At 32.7% G+C, this 19,277-nt stretch overlaps 1 protein-coding gene across 2 annotated transcripts in view; it reads left to right on the top strand.

Annotated features, from left to right (window-relative positions):
- The window catches only part of LOC114330337 (regucalcin-like), a 144,534-nt gene that overhangs the window by 65,783 nt on the left and 59,474 nt on the right, over nt 1-19,277 (top strand). Inside the window, exons 1-3 of one of the 2 annotated variants that reach the window (XM_028279658.2) lie at nt 3,051-3,340; nt 7,607-7,810; nt 11,379-11,594. In XM_028279658.2, coding sequence (XP_028135459.1) covers nt 3,184-3,340; nt 7,607-7,810; nt 11,379-11,594 — 577 coding nt within the window. In that variant the 5' untranslated portion in view covers nt 3,051-3,183. Of the gene's footprint in view, nt 1-3,050; nt 3,341-7,606; nt 7,811-11,378; nt 11,595-19,277 lie in introns of those variants that run through there. The other variant, XM_050645787.1, reaches the window with a different exon arrangement.

Below are 19,277 nucleotides of genomic sequence, written 5' to 3'. Positions count from 1 at the left end.
AATTTTATTGTTGTAATTTTACAATTTCAAATAAATACCTACATTAAAATAAATTCTGTTTCGACACCAAAAAAAAATTGTTGCGGAAAGTACAGCAAAAATAAATTTTCTAAAATTCTAAATGAAAAAATTTTAGAATTAAGAGAATGTAAAAAAAATAGATTAGAATTTGTCAAAGTAGGTAGTATCATATAAATTTAGGAAAAATATTTTGTAATTTTATATTTCTATACAAATTTTGTATTATTTTCCAAATAAGTTTTTTTGTTATGTTATTTTTAATAAATCTATAAAATACTTAATATGTTTTGTATTTTTTGTTAAATTATTAATTATAAAAAATAATGGTTATAATAAAATATATATTATAATGGTTATAAAACTAGTTATATATGTATAAGTTAGTTAAAATTTATAAATACCACCTAGTGTCAATAATGTTTAATACATAAAGGTTGAAAATAAGATAAATTAAATAACAAAATACTAATTTTGACACAAATTTACAAAGGGACGAAGATGCGGCAACGTCTCACCTTCACATAAAGATTAGAACCATGTAATTTATTTAAACCTTGGGAGGCAATTCGTATGTGACCATTTTAGCGACAGGTAAGAAATCCTATTTCGGGAGGCATTTTATATGCGGCCAGTCGTATACCTAACATTGCTCTTTTTGTTGTTGCTAGTTTATTCATGTTTGCCTTGGCTAGGGTCCAGGTTTGACATCCATATGTCATGATAGGAAGGATGCACTGGTTGAATACTTTTCTCCTCAAGTATTGGGGTATTTTGTGGTTCTTAAGTATCCAACTAAATTTTCCAAACTGTGACCATGCTAGTCTTGTTCTCCTAGTAATTTCCGCACTTTGGTTCTCTTTGTCAAGTTTCAGGATTTGGCCTAGAAAGATATATCCCTGGACTTTTTTTTATCTCACTGCCATTTATTACGTCTGGGGTCATCTATGTTTGTCATTATTTTTATTTTTCTCATCATAGCTGCCTGCGAGTTCCTACATCATAATTTGCAGTTCCTCGAATGAGCCCGCTATAATCACAATGTCGTCAGCGAATCTAAGGTGGTCGTCAGCGTATCTAAGATTATTAATCAGTTCATCATTGCTTTTCATTTCAATCTTGCATCATCTTGCAGAGCCTGCTTGAAAATTATATCCAAGTACTAAGTAGATATGAAATAACGGCAGGGATAGAATGCATCCCTATCTGACTCCTCTTTAAATGTAAAATTCGTCTGTCAATCTTCCATCGACTCGTATATAGGGCCGTAAGTCGATGTTGGGGGCCCCGGGGCAAACTTAATCTGGGGGCCCCCTACCGAGTGGTCTCGGGGGTTTATCCTCAGAGAAAGGGGGGTAAACCCCCCATCTCTTATCTGGTGTCATCTGTAAAACATTTTACGAAGTTGATTGCTTAGTTTTGAAGGTCTTGTTCGTTTGCATTCAAAATAAAATCAGGTTGAACAATTCGGTACGTTGATAAAATCAGGTTGAAAGCGAGTGTCTAGCTGATGGCATAATGTGTCGATCATTGAGTAAAAAACGGTTACTCTAAAGCATGACTTGGGATCTTGAAGCCTTTCATCTTCGCACAGTTATTCGTATCGAAATGTTTTTCGGTTTCTGCATTATTTTTGGAGCGAGTTGGTATTCCCCAACGTTGACACATATTTAAAGCCACTTCAAAGAAGGTTTCAAATTGTCCTCTCATTTCAGTTAGTATTAAGAGGCTCTCTTTAAGTAAACTGTAAGCAAAAGGATCAAAGATTTTGATTACAGTGTTTTCAAGACTATGTTGAAGATTTCAATGATTCTATTTTGCACAACTAATACCAAAACAAATTTGAATGATTCTAGTTTCTTTTTTTTTTCAGTTGTGCTGCTTGGTCGCTTTCATTTGATTTGTTACTTCTCAGAATTAGACTTGAAATGCACTTCAAAATATCGCAAATCTGTGTTTCAATGTATTGACTGCATCAAATCTTCCAATCCAGCGTGTTAGATTGAGAGGCTTTAGAGTCACTTTCGAGGAACATCTTTCAGATTGGTATGATGACTTCAGTGCCTCCCAACGAACGATACTGTTTGTTGGGAGTTGGAAAAATGTGAAGATATGAAAGTTTATTTAGAGAAAATGCATGAAGATGTAAACCAGATTGCTGAGAAGATAAATAAAATTGAAAAGGTGGAAGAAAAATTCGAGAATGCGTTAAAATTCGATATGGAAAAAGTGGAAGAAAAATGGAAGGAGATAGGAAAATTTCAAAAAGAAAGAGACCGTCGGGAAGTAATTGTATACAGCTGTAATGAAAGCACATCTAATTTGGCGAGGATTTTAGAAAACAACATCCGGTACCTTTCATTAAAATCTTAAAAAACAAATTCCAACATATATGCAGAACTTCGAAGACTGCAAAGAAATTATAAGAAGTCGCCTAAAAGATGGAGCTGCTTTGTGGTTTGAAAGCAAAGAAAATGAGGTAACTTCATGGAGAGATTTCGAGACAAAATTTTTTATAATGGCGCAGGTGAAACAGGTTAAAATCGATTATTGATGTTGTTAGAATTAATATGTCGTGTACTTATTAAAATCGGACAACTCGAAGTAGAACTTGACTGAAATTACTTTAAAAATTTTATTTGACCTCGTTACAATCTATGCACGGCCTACAAATGGAGGCCCCTGAGGGGCCCTGTTGACCGGCGGCCCCGGGGCACCGCCCCGGTTGTCCTAATGTTAGTTACGGCCATGTAGTCGTATAATTGCTTTCTGCTTTCATTACAAATGTTCTATTATACGTAGGTCTCTATAATCAACACTCTTGTTCTTAATATGTGCCAATTAAATATCGGCTGTTGTATTTAAAAAAGGTTGATGATGTCATAAGTCATAACTCAAAAAAAAGTAGATGCACAACAAAACATTTAAATTTATAACCGAAATTCGACCTGTTTTTGTGAATTTTATGGTGAACAAAATTGTGAATTTTACGGGGACACACTGTATTAATGAACTTAAATTAAACAGCCGAATTTATGTGTACTGGTTTCCAAAACCAATTGAATCCTGGATTCTAAATAATAGCTTAAATAATAGAAATCCGTCATTACAACAGATTGTAACTTACATCAAAAATATTGTGGCTTGGAGTACAATCGAACAGATATGGCACCTGTAATAGAAAAGTTAGTAGAAGGTTTTAAAGTTGCAGAAGGTCCCCATTGGGACAATAAAAAGCAGTGTTTGTATTTTGTGGATATTACTGAGAGCACTATTTGTAAATATGTTCCATCCACGAAGAAATTTACTAAAGCCAAAATTGGTAAGTACATACATCTATTAAGTTTGTTTTTATGGAATATCCATTTGACAACTTCGCCAGTTTTATATCAAAAATTTCTCTGTGTAGTCCAGAAAGTCACTGCGCATCCGCTAGGAAAATATTCCGATTCGAATTTTTGGCACAATCTTACTCAAGAAGGACCCCTTTTAACAAATTTGCATGTTGCCTGGTCCAAAAGTAGGTCAAAATTGAATACGTTTATAAACATTTTTTTGTTTGTTTTTTTCCTAAAATTATTTTTTTTGCATCGAACAAAGCTTCCTTTAGGTTTTTTGGATCATTTCAAACAGAAAAGGTCTTTGCTGATTTTTCTCTAAAGTTGATAGTTTTTGACATAAGCGATTAAGAATTTAAAAATTGCCAAATTGGCCATTTTTAACCCTCAAAAGCTATGTTAAAAACTGAAAATTTCGACGTTGTCAAGATGAGAAGATGTCCCTTGAACATCGATTGATCAAATCTCGAAACAGTTTATTGCAATACAATATCGAAAACCCCTTTGTTTTTTAATTGTCAATCAAGCGGGCGCTTGATTGGCAACATTTGCATGTATATGTAACACGCGTAAATATATGTGCGGAAAAATATTTCGATTAATTTTTTTTTCACCATCTTGATTGAAAATATCCCCTCTTCACAAATTTTTATGTTGCCAAGATCAAAAAGTCAAAAACAAATTTAAACGTTTGTTTTTTGTTTTTTTCTAAACTAATTTTTTTGCATCGGACAATTTTTTTAGGTTTTTTAGATCATTCCAAATAGAAAATATCTTAAGTGACTTTTCTGTAAATGTGATAGTTTTCGAGATATAAGCGATTGAAATTTTAAAAATTGCAAAATCGGCTATTTTTAACCCTCAAAAACTATGTGAAACACCAAAAATTTCAATGATACCAAGGTACGTAGTTATTCTAAGACTATCGATTGATGTTGATGAAATCCCGAAGAGCTTTTTAAAATACAATATCGAAAACCTCTTTGTTTTTTTAATTGCTAATCAACCTCCGTTGCATGTGTACCTATAATAATATGTAATCGGAAAACATTTTAAGTTTAAAAAAATTGTTTAAAATTTTTTTGACACATTTTTGCGCCTGGCAACATGCAAATTTGTTAATAGGGAACCTTTTTAAGTAAGATGGTGAAAAAAAATTGAATAAGAATATTTTTTCGCACATATATTTACGCATATTACCTATAGACCAGGGCGCATCTGTAAAAATATTAGTACATTTGGACGATGGGAGGTGACTCAAATTTTTTTGCAGAAGTTGCTTGAAAGTAAATCAAATAATAATATTTGAGTTATCCTCCCTCTCAAAAAGGTCCGGAACATGGTTTAAATAATCAAAATGTCAAAAAATTAAGGAAAAATTCGATTTTTTTCTTCGTTTTTTGATTATAACTTTAAAAATATTCATTTCCGAGAAAAGTTGTACTAACATAAAAGTTGCGTAATTAAATTTCCTACAATATAGAATTAGTTAAAAATTTAAAAATAGTCACCCTTGATGCAAAATAGCAATAATTGCGAAAAACCCATAAAAAAACAATTATTGGCATTTTACGTTTTTCAACCATTTATGCTACACTTAGAACCTTTTTATTTCACTCAGAAAAATTTTATGATAAAGTAAAACAATACTGTAAATTTCATTAAGATCGGTTCAATACATTTCGCAAAATAAATTTTGCAAGCCAGCTTTCGCAAAAAAAAATTAATTTTTTCAAAATGTTACAGGACTGAAAATAAAGCAGATAGCAAGTTGGAATTTTTTTGCGTATAAAAGTGTACTGTACCTTTCATTTGCAATTTTGCAAAATTAAAATCGATTAACATTAATTTTGGTGCTACGCGCAGGACAGCGGATAGTTTGCTCTGATTGGGCATTCCAATGACCTTTGATAATGATTGATATATTTTAATTTTTATTACATTTCGATATAAATAAATAAATTTGTTCATTGCAAAATAAAAACACATACTCTATCCTTTGAAATAACACTTTTATTAGAAAAAATTTTCTTTGTTCATATATTTTAACTTAGAGAATAAAAGTTTAATATTTTTAAACATATGCAATTTTTTAAACAATATTTCACAAACAATAATAAAATTACTTGGTTTTTTGTGGAATTAAAATATTAAAATACAACAAAATATAGAGGAAGAAAATAATATAGTAGATAAAGATTTGAAGAAATTTTGGTAGAAATCAACTTGTGTGAATCGAACACCGCTGTCCTGCGCGTAGCACCAAAAATTAATGTTTATTTAAAAAATTTCCTGACGCCTTGTTAACTAATCGATTTTAATTTTGCAAATTGAAAATGAAAGGTACAGTACACTTCTATAAGCAAAAAAAATTTTAACTTGCTATCTGCTTTATTTTCAGTCCTGTAACATTTTGAAAAAATGAATTTTTTTTGCGAAAGCTGGATTTCAAAATTTATTTTGCAAAATCTAGTAGACCGATCTTAATGAAATTTACAGCATTGTTTTACTGTATTATAAGGTATTTCTGGGTGAAATATGAAGGTCCTAAATGTAGCATAAATGGTTGAAAAACGTAAAATGCGAATACTTGTTTTTGTATGGTTTTTTCGCAATTATTGCTATTTTGCAACTAGGGTGACTATTTTTTTAATTTTTAACTAATTCTATATTATAGGAAATTTAATTATACAACTTTTATGTCAGTACAACTTTTATCGGAAATGAACACTTTTAAAGTTATAATCAAAAAACGTAGAAAAAAATCGAATTTTTCCTTCATTTTTTGACATTTTGTTTATTTAAACAATGTTCCGGACTTTTTGAGAGGAGGATAACTCAAATATTATTATTTGATTTATTTTCAAGCAATTTCTGCAAAAAAAATTGAGTCACCTCTCAACGTCCATCTCAAAACAGATGCGCCCTGGACTACTACAATGTTGTATACATGCAACGGTTAAAAATAGTGTAGCGACCGCTTGAATAGCAATTAAAAAACAAAGGGGTTTTCGATATTGTATTGCAAAAATCTCTTCGGGACTTCATCAATTGATATTCTTAGAATACCTACGTACCTTGGTGTCATTGAAATATTTGAAAAATTTCGGTGTTTTAGATAGTTTTTTAGGGTTAAAAATGGCCGATTTTGCAATTTTTAAATTTCCAATCACTTATATCTCGAAAACTATCGCCTTTGCAGAAAAATCACTTAAGATATTTTCTATTTGGAATGATCCAAAAAAACCTAAAAAAATTTGTCGGATGCAAAAAAATTAGTTTTAGGAAAAAACAAAAAACAAACGTTTTAAAACATTTTTGACTTTTTGATCCTGTCAACATACAAATTTGTTAAGAGGGGATATTCCAAGCAAGATGGCGAAAAAAAATTAAACCGAAATATTTTTCCGCACATATATTTACGCATGTTACATTTACATGCAACAACGGTTGGCAATCAAGGGCCCGCTTGATTGACAATTAAAAAACAAAGGGGTTTTCGATATTGTATTGCAAAAACTCTTCGGGATTTCATCAATCGATGTTCAAAGAATACCTTCTTATCTTGGCAACATCGAAATTTTTAGTTTTTTACTTAGTTTCTTGTGGTTAAAAATGGCAGATTTCGTAATTTTTAAATTTTTAATCGCTTATATATCAAAAACTATCAACTTTAGCGAAAAGTCACTAAATAACTTTTCTGTTTGAAATGATCCAAAAAACCTAAAAAAACTTTGTTCGGTGCAAAAAAAATCATTTTAGGAAAAAACAAAAAAAAACTTTTAAAAAATTTTTGACCCACTTTTGGACCTGGCATCATGCAAATTTGTTAAAATGAGTCCTTTTTGAGTACGATTGTGCAAAAAATCCCAATTGGAATATTTTTCCTAGCGGATTCGCAGGCTTTCTGGACTAGTAAGTTTTTAGCGCATTTTTGGTATCATCTTTGACGTATCTTAGTCCAGCGTCTCGATGCATAGCTTCATTGGCTATAGATCTTGGAACTCCTAGTATTGTTCTCAAATTTAAAATTTCCGATGACTTCAAGCGTTGTTTTTGAGAGAACGGTTCATTCTACACAAAAAGTGCTAATAAAAATTTTTGCTCTGGAATAGGAGTGGTAAACCGTTTTGCATCTTTTTTGGGGTGCCAAAATTGACATTCTCTGCAAAATTCAATTTGTTTTGCAATTTCCACAGGTTTTCATTTTTAAAATATAAGTAGATATCTTAGAAACTCTCTACTTTTAGGTGACTACAACGTTTCGCTCATAATACCAGTAAAAGACAAAAACAACGAATTTGTAGTGACTTTGAACAATTCTGTAGCTGTAGTTGAATGGGATGGAGAAAGTCCAAATGTCAGTTCAGTGAAAAATTTGTATGAAGTCGAGGCTGGAACTAATAGTGCAATAAATGATGGAAAATGTGATAAAATGGGAAGACTCTGGGCAGGTAAAAGTTTTTTAGATTGTTTAAAAGTAATATAGGTATAGTATAAGTAAAAAAGCTCGTTACTGTAATGTGATCCATTATCATCATTAATGTTTAGCATAATATTGGAAAAAGTTATACAGGAAGCAAGTATTAACATAACAGGTCTTATATATCATAAGAAGCACCAGTGCTTAGCATTTGCCGACGACCTGATAATATTGGCTAGGAGCAAAGCGGAACTGATGGAAACAGCCAAGAAGCACGAGAAGAAAGTGGCGACCAAAGGATTACATATAAACGAAGAAAAAACAAAATATATGGAATGGTCAAACAAACAATTTACTCAGGGTCAATATCCATATAGCACACAACGTCCGATGGACGTCCATATAACGTACATTTAAAGTCCAAACGTCCATGGACCAAAACTGGACGTACTATGTACGTCCATTACGCGACGTCCATTGGACGTTTGATTTCAACGTACATTGGACATCCATTTGTGGTCCATGGAGATTTTACACAAAATGCGACTATTATTAGTAATTATATATAGCTTCTTGTTTTAATCAAAGCAATATTATTAGTAGAATACAAGAAGCTTCTAATAAATGTAGTCACATATTTTTTCAACATCGAATTAAAACACTGAAACACTAAAATTATTTTAATTAAACCTATATAATATTAGATGATGATAAAACGATGGTAAACTTTTTCAGAATAACGGAGCTATTTACATCGCGCATCGGTAATTATAGAACTTACAATAATTAGACACTACCAATTTAAATCTTAAATGGGCATTTTGTAACTTCAATTTCCCGCCAAACTAAATGAGAATATTCTTGACAACGTTGTCGCTCTTCACGATATCGGTCGTAAAAGGTAGTACTAGGCAGGTACTTTTAGGGGATTATTGCTGTTAATTGTTGTGGAATACTGAAGGAGGATTTATTTATGATAATTCACAGAATGGCAAACTCCTAAGTTCTAAGAAATAATGTTTGGAAGAAACAGAACAGAAATAAACCTCTTTTAATGTGCATGCATCATAGGGCGCCATTATCTGAATTTTGTCTTTATTAAGTTATTACATACAATATAATATCTTTGTGTTTTCTGTTTATCGTGCAAGTGCAGTCGTGCATTAATGAAGTTCCTATAATAAAGTATACATAATGAAGTTATAATAAAGATAAATAAAAAAGGTATTTTGTGGAATATTTTAAAGTATAAGTTTAGTATTATAGGAACTATTTCCTATACCTAAAGGCTTTTTGCTATGTATGTATTCAAAACATTATGGACACTATATTGCTTTCTGAAAAGTGCCCTACAAAAATGTCCATAAGACGTACATTGAATGTACATCAGATGTACATTGAATGTACATAAAATGTACACTGAAAGCTTCAACAACGTACATTGTACGTTTGTAGCGGACGTTCTATGGACGTCCAATTTTGTGAACTCTGGACGTTCGTTGGACGTCCATCGGATGTCCATTGTACCTTAGCGGGACGTCCATTGGACGTTCCAATGTACACAGATGTACGTCCATTGGATGTCCATAAAACGTACTTGTGCTATCTGGGTACATAACGATGAAAACAATAAAAGAAATCCAATATAAATTCGAAGAAGTGGAGAGTTTTGAATACTTGGGAATTATTTTCACGAGGGACTCTAATATCAAAGAAGAAATACGTAGAAGAATTATGTCAGGTAACCGTGCCGTATATGCTCTCAACAGGCTGTTGAGAAGCAAAAATATATCCCGAGGAGCAAAGTTAAGAACCTACAAAACCGTAATAAGGCCAATCGTAACTTATGCATCTGAGACATGGACTATATAAAATAAACAGCAAGAAATGCTATTAGTCTGGGAGCGAAAAGTGCTGCGCAAAATTTTTGGTGGGAATGACGTAAACGGTCAATGGATGCGAAGAAAAAAAAAGGAGCTAGAAGAGCTTTATCAAGAATATAATATACTAGCAGTAACAAGAGCTCAAAGAATTAGATGGCTGGGTCACGTCCAGAGAATGAGTTCAGCGAAAGTCCCAAAAATGATAATATCTAGTGCTTTATCAGGAAGAAGGAGAAGGGGAAGACCGAAGACAAGATGGAGCAATGAGGTCAAAGAAGACATGACAAGACTTAACATAACCAACTGGAAAAGGAAAGCTAACGATAAGCGAGAATGGAAGAAAATAGTACACCAAGCCATGGGCCTGTTAGGCCTGTTGTGCTCATATATTATTAATATTATTATAAATAAAAACACCAGTGAAACGTAACACGAAAACAGTAGAAGTAGAAGTACGAGCAGATAACACAACGTTAAACCACAGTATAAAGAGGGACAGTAAAACCACTCTTCGAAAAATTGGAAGTAAAATCTGTAGTTGCGCATAGCGACCGCGCAGTGTTGGTAGTCGCTTTTGCCCCACTCTCGCATTGCTATTCCGAATCCACCACTGGTGAATTACAAATTGCGTACTGTCGGTATTACTTCCTGAGATCAAAGCGCCGACAGAAGAGTGATTTTACTGTGGAACCTCTATATACTGTGGTTAAACATTGTATGGCTTAGGCAAGGCGCTCACCAGCGTGGCAACCAAATGGCGTGACAATGGCGTGGAAGTGGTGTGGTGATCCGGTGTCAAGTAGAATTGCGAAACTTGTATAAAAATATGTGCGACCTTTCGATACGTGCGACTACATTATAATTTATACAGGTTTAGCAATTCTACCTGCCACTGGGTTACCACATCACTTTCACGCTATTTGCATACCATTTGGTTGCCACGTTGGTGAGCACCTTGCCTTAGATAAGTGTTGACCAGGTGGGTATGCCTGTTGTTCAACCACACCGGTGCACGGTATTCTGCCACTGGATATATTAGGCTAGGATTAATGCTCTTAAATCTCTTTTAACCTTGATAGTGCGTGTTTGGTAGCAAGGAGCTCTAGATAGAGATACCATATGAGAGGCAACCTTTCTAGGATATATTTTAGTTTCTGAATTCTCTGATTTTCTCTAATTCCTCTAGTTAGCCCCTCTAATTTTTCGCAATAGGGACCATGGCTTCCCGTAATTAACACGTTGACGGAAATAACGTGTATAGACGTCTACTTTCCATTGATGTAATGTGACACAACGTCTATAGACGTTGCATTTTTCCCTATTATACTTTGCGAAATATATATGTATAGTGTCACAACACTTGCTTATACATTTGACGCAGTGTCCGTCGACGTGCTAAAAGATTTTAAAACTTGATAGACACAAGAAACTGTTCTTGGAATGCTCTGTAAGACAGAAAAATGATCTAGATGGTCAAAATGCAGAAAACGTATTAAATAACCATATCCATCAAATACTACGACTTTTATGGATTTTTCTTTAGCTACACTGGAAGAAAAAAATTATTAATTTTTTTCTTACAAAAAAAAATTATTAATTTTTTTCTTACAAATGCAGAGAGAAAATCCTACTCAAAATATATTGCTACTTTCCTTATATTTTATTTTTAGATCTTATCATTTTTTGTGATTTAATAATAATTAATTTTTTTTCCAGGAACTATAGGTGGAAGTCCTAAAACAATTGATGAAATTAAGCCTGGGATAGGAACATTATACAGCTTCTCTAATAATACAACAACGCCACATTTAACTAAAGTTGGTATATCCAACGGCATGGCATTTGATCACAAACGGGGAAAAATGTATTATATAGACTCACTTAGCTTTAAAGTTGATCAATATGATTTTGATATAATCGAAGGCAAAATATGTAAGTACGTAAATATGTATATGTTACGGTAAGAGTAGATAATTGGTAATTGTATACAATAATAATTACCCGAGTCGACGGTAAATGTAGGAAATTATTTTCAATTATCTGCTTTTACCGGTAATTGTATACAATTACCAAGGACCAGCGGTAAAAGTAGGTAAGTAAAATGATGAAATAAAAACAATAAATTCCAACAGCTATTCAAGAAATGTGATTTTTATTGAACTGAATTAAAAACAATAAGAGACATTTTGTTTAACCTGAATTGAGCTTTTTGCCTGAATGATTACTACTACTTTACTTACTTACTATTTGTTGTGGCATAGCAAACTCTAATGGAACTTGGAAATACATAACATTTCATCTTTTTACATTTACACTTATCTGTTTTACATTTTATTTATTTTGCAAACACATCGCTGATAGCCTTGCCCGCCCGACAAAGACGTTTTTCTAACATACTCGCGCAATGAAATGTTTAGTTTTGGAACCATGTCCAAAGAAATGAATAATTCTTTGCATATGGTAAATTTATTTCTGCTATACAACTGTGGCAGTCGCCCTTCTGTAGTAGCCAATTCGTATAATTCATTTATAACAATCATAAAAACAGCCAAACGTTATTGATGTTCTAAGCATTTTATTCGCTTGCTTTTCAAGACCTTCCTTTGCACGTGTCCGTTTAATTGCAACATAATCTCGCCTGTCTGAAATTTGATTAGAAAATAGTTCTTCTAGAATCGCATTAGATTCATTCACTGATGGTTGCTCAGGTTTTTCTGGTTCTTGTCAGGGCCGCGTTTAGGTCAATTGACGCCCTAGGCAATTCTCTAGTAGCCGCCCTTCAAGCATGTACCATTTTTGCGAAAAAAAAAATTGCAAGCAGATTTTTTTTTAAATAAGAATACATAAAAATTGTCATTCCAGTTCGATCACATCAGTTTTCTTTCTTGATTTTTCTTTGGAAAAATCATCTATAATGTTGTCATAATTTATCCCCTTTGTTACGTCACTTTCTATGGACAAAATCGACAAATTGTTAAGACGTTCTTGCGTCATACTTGATCGGAAATTATTTTCATGACTATTTTAAATTCTTGACATTTTCGAAAATGACCTTTCAGCGGACACGTTGGTTGGCAACTGGGAGGCACAAATAAATGCGCAAAGCAATATCAAAATTGGGGAAAATATCTTTAAATCCACTCTTCTTTAAATATTTAGATATGTCAATTATTGGTGATTGGTGATTTTATTGTGGTATCCAAATGAATCTTTATGAATGATGTAGGTATCTATTACTGCAGTCAGTGAGGGTGTTTGGCTCCGAATTCCAATCTACTGCATCAATTTACTTGATATTTTCACTGTAAGTAGGGAATAGCTCAAGAGGCAAAGTCTACGCTATGTCCTATGACGCTTTTTTACTTAGCGGTGGTTCCCACCCGTTCTCGGGGGTGGCAATTTTTTTTATCAAACTAACACCGGGAGTGGCCAGAGAACCTAATTCTAAGCAATAACTGTTTTATAAATTTTTTGAAAACTCAATACTTTTTGAGTTATTTGGGGTTAAAAATTTGCCATTTTCATCAAAAAATGACACTTTTCGGAGATTGTTTTTTTTGGGAATACCATAAAAATTGTGCATCTAACGAAAAAAACTATATAAAAGATTTTTGTAGTTTATGAAAAATCAGAGAGATTCATTTTTTCATAAATCTTCTAGTTTTAGTAAAAAAAGAGATGGTAGGTGAAAAAAAATTTTTTGATGCATGCTCAAATCGGTGTATTCAACTTAAAATAATAGAGAAATTGTCGATTTTAGGGGTATAATGCTGCAAATGCCTTTTGTAGTGCTTGAAAAGACCTTTAAAACGAGAACTGCTAAATGTCGCTTACATTCAAACTAAGCGAGATATGGTGCAAAAAACTTATGACTAATGTATTTTAAGGAAAAATGAGAAGCATATTTAACCCCTTATCCACCAGAATTTAAATGCATCGTTTTTCTTCTAGAATACCTTCTACTATATTGTTATTTCTGTATTCAAAAAGTTGGATGGGTTTAAAATGAATGGTTTTTGGAAAGAATAAGATCAAATTATAAGCGCATTTTTAAATTTTCTTAAAAATCTTCCTTTTTCTCCATATAATTCGAAAGTGATAAAAGATACGTAAAAAAATACATTACAAAAATGTAGGTTTTCTTTTAGATAACAATTCTATTTTTTTTTTCATTACTGTATCTCATTATCATTTTCGAGTTACATGGAGAAAAAGGAAGATTTAAAATTTTTTTTTAAAAATGCTCTCTATAATTTGATCCTATTTTTTTCAAAAACCATACATTTTAAACCCTTCCAACTTGTTGAACATAGAAATAACACTATAGTAAAAGGTATTGTAGAAGCAAACCGATGCATTTAAATCTGGTGGATGAGGGATAAAATATAAATACTTCGCATTTTATCTTAAAATAAATTAGTCGTCCTTTTTTGTTGCACCATATCTCGCTTAGTTTGAATGTAATCGAAATTTAACAATACGGTTTAAAGGTCTTTTCAGGCAGTACTTACAAAAGATATTGATATCATTATACCCTTAAAATCGACCATTTCTCTGTTATTAAGTTGAACACACCTATTTAAGCACGCACAAAAAAAATTTCTTTTCACCTACCATATCTCTTTTTATGTTATCACTAGAAGACTTATGAAGGAACGAATCTCTTTGATTTTTCATAAGCTACAAAAATGTTTAATATAGTTTTTTTCGTTAGATACATAATTTTTAAGGTATTCGCAAACAACTGTCCGAAAAGGCGACATTTTTCAATGAAAATGGCAAATTTTCAACCACAAACAACCCAAAAGGATTCAGTTTAAAAAAAAATATAGAACAGTGCGCCCGCCGCCTTTGCGGTGCTGCCGACGCGACGGTCCAATAATCCCTAAATTTACGACTTCTGTCCTTTCTGTTGAGTTGAAGTTGAATGAATAGTGTTAAGAAAATGCAATTTGTTTTCTAGAAATGAATGCTCACTTATATTCCATTGATGGATGTACGATGTACTTAAATGTTATTCAATTTTAATTTTTATATACAAATATTTTTTGTACAGCATTTTGCCGCCCTAGGCAACTGCCTATATTGCCTAATGGATAAAGCTGCCCTGGTTCTTGTTATGTTAAAAGCTCATTTGGCTCATCCACTTCTGATTCTTCACATTCTTCGGAATCAGAACCTGACTGGGTTTCTTCTACTTGTTCTTCTACTTCCAAATATTCTTCAGTCGAAATATTTTCTAAAGCATTTTCTGGCAGTGATGAAGTTTTAAAACCAATTTTGGCAAAAACCCCAAACATAGCTTCATACGGACTGCACTTGATGCCAGAAGGGTAAGCTAAGCTCGGTTCTTAGCGAATTGTACAGATCGAAGACCCTCTGACAACTTTTTGTTTGGTTGCTTTCCAACCAGGAACTTGATCATACTTGATCGAGTAGGAACAGATCCTTGTGACTGACTGTGTCTTGGCTTACCGTGCACTATCTTCAAATCTTTCCACATGGAGCACAGTTCTTCTATAATTATGTTGGAGAATTCTCGTCCATTGTCGCTTTCAAGGAGGCTATTAGCTCCAAAGGCACAAAATATGTCAAAAAGAACTAATGTAGCTACTTCTGCATGTTTAGTTTTCAACGGCCGTAATTGTACAAATTTTGTTTAAGTGATTTTGTTAGACAAAAATGAACTTGAATTAACTATCTGCTTGGCTTGCATATTTATGACATCTATTTGACATCTACTACTCATTTCTTTTTTTTGACAGTATAGGTTTCACTACTAAACCTTTTTTGGAAACTTTAGATTTTTTCTCGCAAGTTTCACACAGATCCAAATAGACCGTTATGATTTCTACAGTTATGGATTGTGGCATTCCGCTTACGTGTCGTTCGTTATAATTTTAATTTCTTACTTTTATCAAGATCCTGTAGGAAATGTATACAATTACCGGTAAAAGTAGGAAATAAAGGGTTTTACAGAATATTTCCTACATTTGCCATGGGCCGAAAGGCGCTTTTACCATGGGGGTAGTTGACACCCTATCTAGGGGGTGGACATTTTTTATTATATTTTGACCGCAAAAGTTGATAAAAACATTAATTCTAAGCAAAATACGTTCTATATATTTTTTTATAAAATTAAGTTTTCAATTTATTCGCTATAGAAATTGTTAGTTTCATATCTAAGAAATCAATGTTTTTCGATGGTATACTCATTTACGATTCACTCAATTTTTGCCGTAGAAAATTTTTTTAACCAATCTCTTAGGAATTAATCACTACAATTTCATATTTAAACATTTTTTCTTATCTCTGATGCTAATCTTTCTATTCTGAAGAAAATGGCATTTTTTACCAAAATACAAAAACTCGTTATTCGCTTTAAACTCCAGTTTTTTTAAACTAGCATTCTAAGCCAGTCAAACTTCTAGAATCTATTAATAATACATAAGTAAAGAAGAATGAATAAGGCCAATGACTAAAAACACCGCCAACTTACATTATTATGCTTCCAATTGGATTTCCCCCTTTTTTTTTCAAAAAAATATATTGATTTTTTAATTGTAACTTTTTTTATTTTTATCTTAAAAAGTTTGGTGAAAAATAATTTTGTAGATTTTTAAAAGGTCTATAGAGCTATTAATATTAAATCCTTTTAAAACCCTCAATCACAAAAAGAGATGACATTGAAAGGGTTGGTAAAGGTGGTTTTTGCATGTTTTTTGTCCTATTTTAAACTTCATTACTTGGACTAATGGGCCGGTTGGAACTTTCGAAGAAAAATTGAACCATATTTATTTGATTATAAGGAAGTTATTAATGCTAGAAGTGCTATTAAATCTGAAGTAATTTTTTACAAGAATCGATCTACACAACTTATGCATAGCAAAAACTTTAGTGTACCTAAATAAAATATATCTACGATCAACTTACAATATCCATATTCATGCAATTGTCATGTATGGATGTGAAACTTGGATCCCCAAATTGAATACTTAAGATGCATAAAAGCCTTTGAAATGTGGATTTACAGAATGTTATAAAGTTATAAGAAATAGTATTGCCCAAATGCAAGACCAAGACGAGACTTGGACAGTCTTGGTCTTGGTCTTGCACCAATACACCTGGTCTTGGTCTTGGTCTTGGTATTGCACTCCCAGTCTTGGTCTTGATCTTGGTCTTGCAGCAAGAGTCTTGCAAGTCTCGCAGTTACCCACTAGCATATTGCTATTTATTAAATATTACTTTAGATCTTAGAATAACGTAAACGTATAGGTACATTTTCAGCTTGACTTAACATAGACATAGTAAAAACCAACCAAATTAATAAATGTCTAAACAACTCACATTGGGTGGGTTTGAACCCACGCCACGATCTAAACTGTCCCTGCCTATAGTCTAACGTCTAACTAACTGAGCTATCTACCATGTCCCACGGGAGTCAGTCTGTTTCTTAATAAAAGTTTGCATTTTGTGTTTGGTGTCCTTCGATAGATTTTTCAAAAATATTAAATACGTGTAATTTTCAGTTTTTCGATCTCATATTCTTTTCGCGAAATATTGTGAGGTTCACATTTACAATTTAAAATTTACCCCCCACTCCTCTCCGTGGGTGGTCGTGTTTAGTATCATTCGATAGATTTTTGAAAAATATTGAACGTACCTTTTAATTTTTCGATTTGACATTCATTTCGCGAAATACTCGCTTTTTTGTGAAATTTTGTGACTCACCCATTTCCTTACGCCCCGCTCAAACCGTCTGATTTTTTAAATATACACTGTTTTGCATGTACATACTACACTTACCTTATCTTAATCTGACGATTTTGAGTTTTTCTAAGGATATATATTTTTTTCGGGCCTTTCTTAACGAATTCCCCTGTATTAGAACCCAATAATATATGGTAGAGGTACATTTACAGGGTACGAGGTTTCTCCCCATGTGATAACCTGACGCGTTCCAGTAACTGCAAAAATCCCCGCTTGGGTTCCCCTACCATTAAATGCATAATTTTATTTCAATGTTTTATAAGATATATTTTTGCTTAGAATATTTTTTTCGATAAAATACTTACTTTTTGAGTCATTTGCGCAAAAATCATCGAAAAGCGTGTGTTTTTTTGTTGTAAAATGAACATATTCAGTCGCAAATAGCTCGAAAAGTATTGACTTGGTTTATTTGTAGATGAATCAAATAGAACAAAAGTTGCTTAGAATAAGTCAGTTTATTCAACCTTGACTTATTTTGAACCTTTGTTTTTTAACCCCCCAAGAAGGGGTGAAAGGTTAAACGTATCCCCAGGAAAAAATCACACATGCATCGGCCAATATCTCTTTTTTGACGTGTTAGCTATGTGTACGCAAATATGTCAATCCAAAATCCAAGCGGTTCTTTAAAATTTCAAGGTTTTGTAACATTTTACCGTGAGTGAATCGACTATACAAAATTTTGTTTAGCCTATTGATCTAATATCTAATTGCACACTCTGCAAAAAGTTTATAAGTAGGACGTTTAGTCTTTACGATATGGTATTATTCCCACTAACTGATAAGGAAAAACAATTGACTGGGTGTCCGTAACAGTGGATATGCTATTCGTATTATATTTTTATCAACAAAGGCGACATTATATCTTTAAAAGTTTCAATGCGATATTATTATACTGTCGGCGGCGTCACACAACACAAGCAGATTATTTTATGAAAGGTATTCTCAAAATCTAGTACAATTACTTTCGGAGCGAAGGCGTTGTCTGATATTAGGAAAGAATGAAAATAAATATTTTATTTTTACATTGTAATAATTGACCTCTGAGTGTTCTTATATGGATATTTTAATTCGCTATATATGTTTATCGTATTATTCATAATGCGCATAAATCCAATTTTCCAAATTTTTATTATATATTTTTTTGCGTCTCATTGCCTCTAAGCATATTAGGTCTGGATCCCGCGTATGAAAAAAAAGTTGATTAATAGCAAGCTGAAAATTTGTTAATAGCTTAAGGGTGTCTAGTCGGACAAACTTTGATATATGGGAACACTGGAACAGGGGAAGTTTTAATCGCGGAACAGATTAAAAATTTGGAACGTCAGAACGCGAAAACGTCACATGTATTTTGTCCGACAGAACTTCCAATTGATTTGTTACCCTTTCATTAAACTCTCATGCAAAAAGCAGACTGCTATTTATCACTAAATGAGCATTTTAATGAGTGGAACACGTAGAACATGTCAAATGACAGGAATTATGACAGGTGATAAATAGCAGTCTGATTTTTGCATGAGCGTTTAATGAAAGGGTAACAAATCAATTGGAAGTTCTGTCCGACAAAATACTAGGAAAGTTTTCGTAGTCTGACGTTCCAAATTTTAACCTGTTCCAAAATTATAACTTCCCTTATTCCAGTGTTCCCATATATCAAAGTTTGTCCGACTGGACACCCTTAAGCTATTAAAAAATTTTCAGCTTGCTATTAATCAACTTTTTTTCATACGTGGTATCCAGACCTATATTCCCGAACTAATATATTCCATAAAACGACACTCAATCCTAACTGCAAGACGCAAGAGTCTCGCAGGCTTAGTTTTGTTCTTGCTCAAGTCTTGCACGGTC

This window comes from Diabrotica virgifera, chromosome 3 (assembly GCF_917563875.1).
Source record: "Diabrotica virgifera virgifera chromosome 3, PGI_DIABVI_V3a".
In the NCBI taxonomy this organism is placed as follows: domain Eukaryota; kingdom Metazoa; phylum Arthropoda; class Insecta; order Coleoptera; family Chrysomelidae; genus Diabrotica; species Diabrotica virgifera.
The sequence above is the reverse complement of the archived record's forward strand: the minus strand, read 5'-3'. Positions and strand labels throughout refer to the sequence as shown.